At 44.4% G+C, this 1,620-nt stretch overlaps 1 protein-coding gene across 2 annotated transcripts in view; it reads left to right on the top strand.

The window, feature by feature from the left end:
- The window catches only part of DERA (deoxyribose-phosphate aldolase), a 20,405-nt gene that overhangs the window by 17,643 nt on the left and 1,142 nt on the right, over positions 1–1,620 (top strand). For both annotated transcript variants that reach the window (XM_018562414.1, XM_018562413.1), the window contains one exon: positions 939–1,051. In XM_018562414.1, the coding sequence (XP_018417916.1) occupies positions 939–1,051 (113 nt within the window). The remainder of the gene's footprint in view (positions 1–938; positions 1,052–1,620) is intronic.

The following is a 1,620-nucleotide window of genomic DNA, read 5'->3' as shown; positions in this document are numbered from 1 at the left end:
AACCAGGAGGTTCAGGGAACACCACATATCTTCCTGGGCCCTGTAGATGCGACAAGCGGCCACAGGTAAGTATTTGAGGAAAGGGGGACATGGAAAGGTGCTGGGCATTTTTTACCTTCATGCCGTTTCTACCGCTGCGCTTTCAGAAAATATATGGTTTGGGGGGGTCTTTTACAAACGCTAGCAACGCAGCAGTTGAAAATCAAATCAATAGGAAAAAATTGCAGAAAATTCAAAAATGGCTTGGCCAGCTGATTTGAAAAATGTTCCGGAGGGCTTGGCAGCGAAAGGGTTAAGGTAAAAAAAAAAAGCCTAGCCTTTAGTACTACTTGAATTGCTATCTATGATAATGGCGATGGTGGCAGTATAGTGATTATGGATGTTTTGTACCATTTTGGAGCATTAAGATGTTCTCTCTCTGTGAAAAGACCAAATATTTTGGGCTATAAAACAACCACTAAAATCCAGCATTCTTCTTTTACAGATTTTGCTTTTTGCTGTTTTACTTCTATGATAATAGCTGTAAGTAGCGAAAACCGCACAAAACAGCAGTAAGAGCAACAAACCATCCTTGGGGAAGAACCTTCTATTGCTTTTCCTCAAAATATAAACATTTTGCTGGCCGAGGATGGATTTTAAAAAAAAAAGGAAACTTTGGACGGAAAAAACAAGTGGTGTAATTTCTCATTGAAAAAAAACTTAACCTGTTGTTATTATTATTATTATTATTATTATGGAAATTGATTTTGCCTTAATAGCATAACTGATCTAATATTGGGGGGGGGAAACTGTTTTGGTTTCTTCCATAAATATAAAGGAGTAGAATTGGTAAAAAACTACATTTTGTTTTGCGCCCTTTTGCAGAATGAGATGAACCCAGCTGTAGCTGCTCTGAATCTGGAGATGCTTGACAAAGCTCTATGTCCATCTCATTACAGGTTCTGATTTCATCAAAACATCTACTGGAAAGGAATCTGTGAATGCCACATACCCTGTTGCCTTAGTCATGGTTCGCGCTATCCGGGATTATTACTGGAAGACTGGCATTAAGGTATGTTTAATTTGGGGGAAATACATTTCATGTTGTGGTAACAGCTAACAGTCTTCTTTTAGATTTAGGAAAGGGGAGAATGTGGTGGTCATGTCACACAGGAGAGGGTGTAGTACTGTCAGATGGGAAGGGACACTCGCAAGGGACGGAATAAATGGTGCACTGGTCCCCTAGAAGAGTCCCTCAGGAGAGGGATGGTGGTCCAGTAAATCAGAAGGGGGATTGCAATCTGGTCCCTCAGAAGAATATCAGACTGGTCACTCAGGGGAAGGATGGCAGTCCAGTTCCACAGGTGGGAAATGCTGTCTGGTCCCTCAGGAGGAGGTCCAGTCTCTCAGAAGAGGGATGTTGATGTGGTCACTCAGGAGGGGGTTGGCAGATCAGTCCTTCAGGAGGGGATGGCCATTTGGTCCCTCAAGAGAGGAATGATGATCCATTCCCTCAGGAGAGGGGTGGTCCAGTATCTCAGGAGGGGGGTGGCCAGCCGGTCCTTCAGGAGAGGAATGGTGGACTGGTCTCTCAGGAGGGGGGGGGCGGCTCGGTCTCTCAGGAGGGGGGGGGGGGCCCGG

Source organism: Nanorana parkeri, unplaced genomic scaffold (assembly GCF_000935625.1).
Source record: "Nanorana parkeri isolate BGI_ZX_2015 unplaced genomic scaffold, ASM93562v1 scaffold576, whole genome shotgun sequence".
Lineage (NCBI taxonomy): Eukaryota > Metazoa > Chordata > Amphibia > Anura > Dicroglossidae > Nanorana > Nanorana parkeri.
This window is presented reverse-complemented; position numbering and strand designations above follow the sequence as displayed.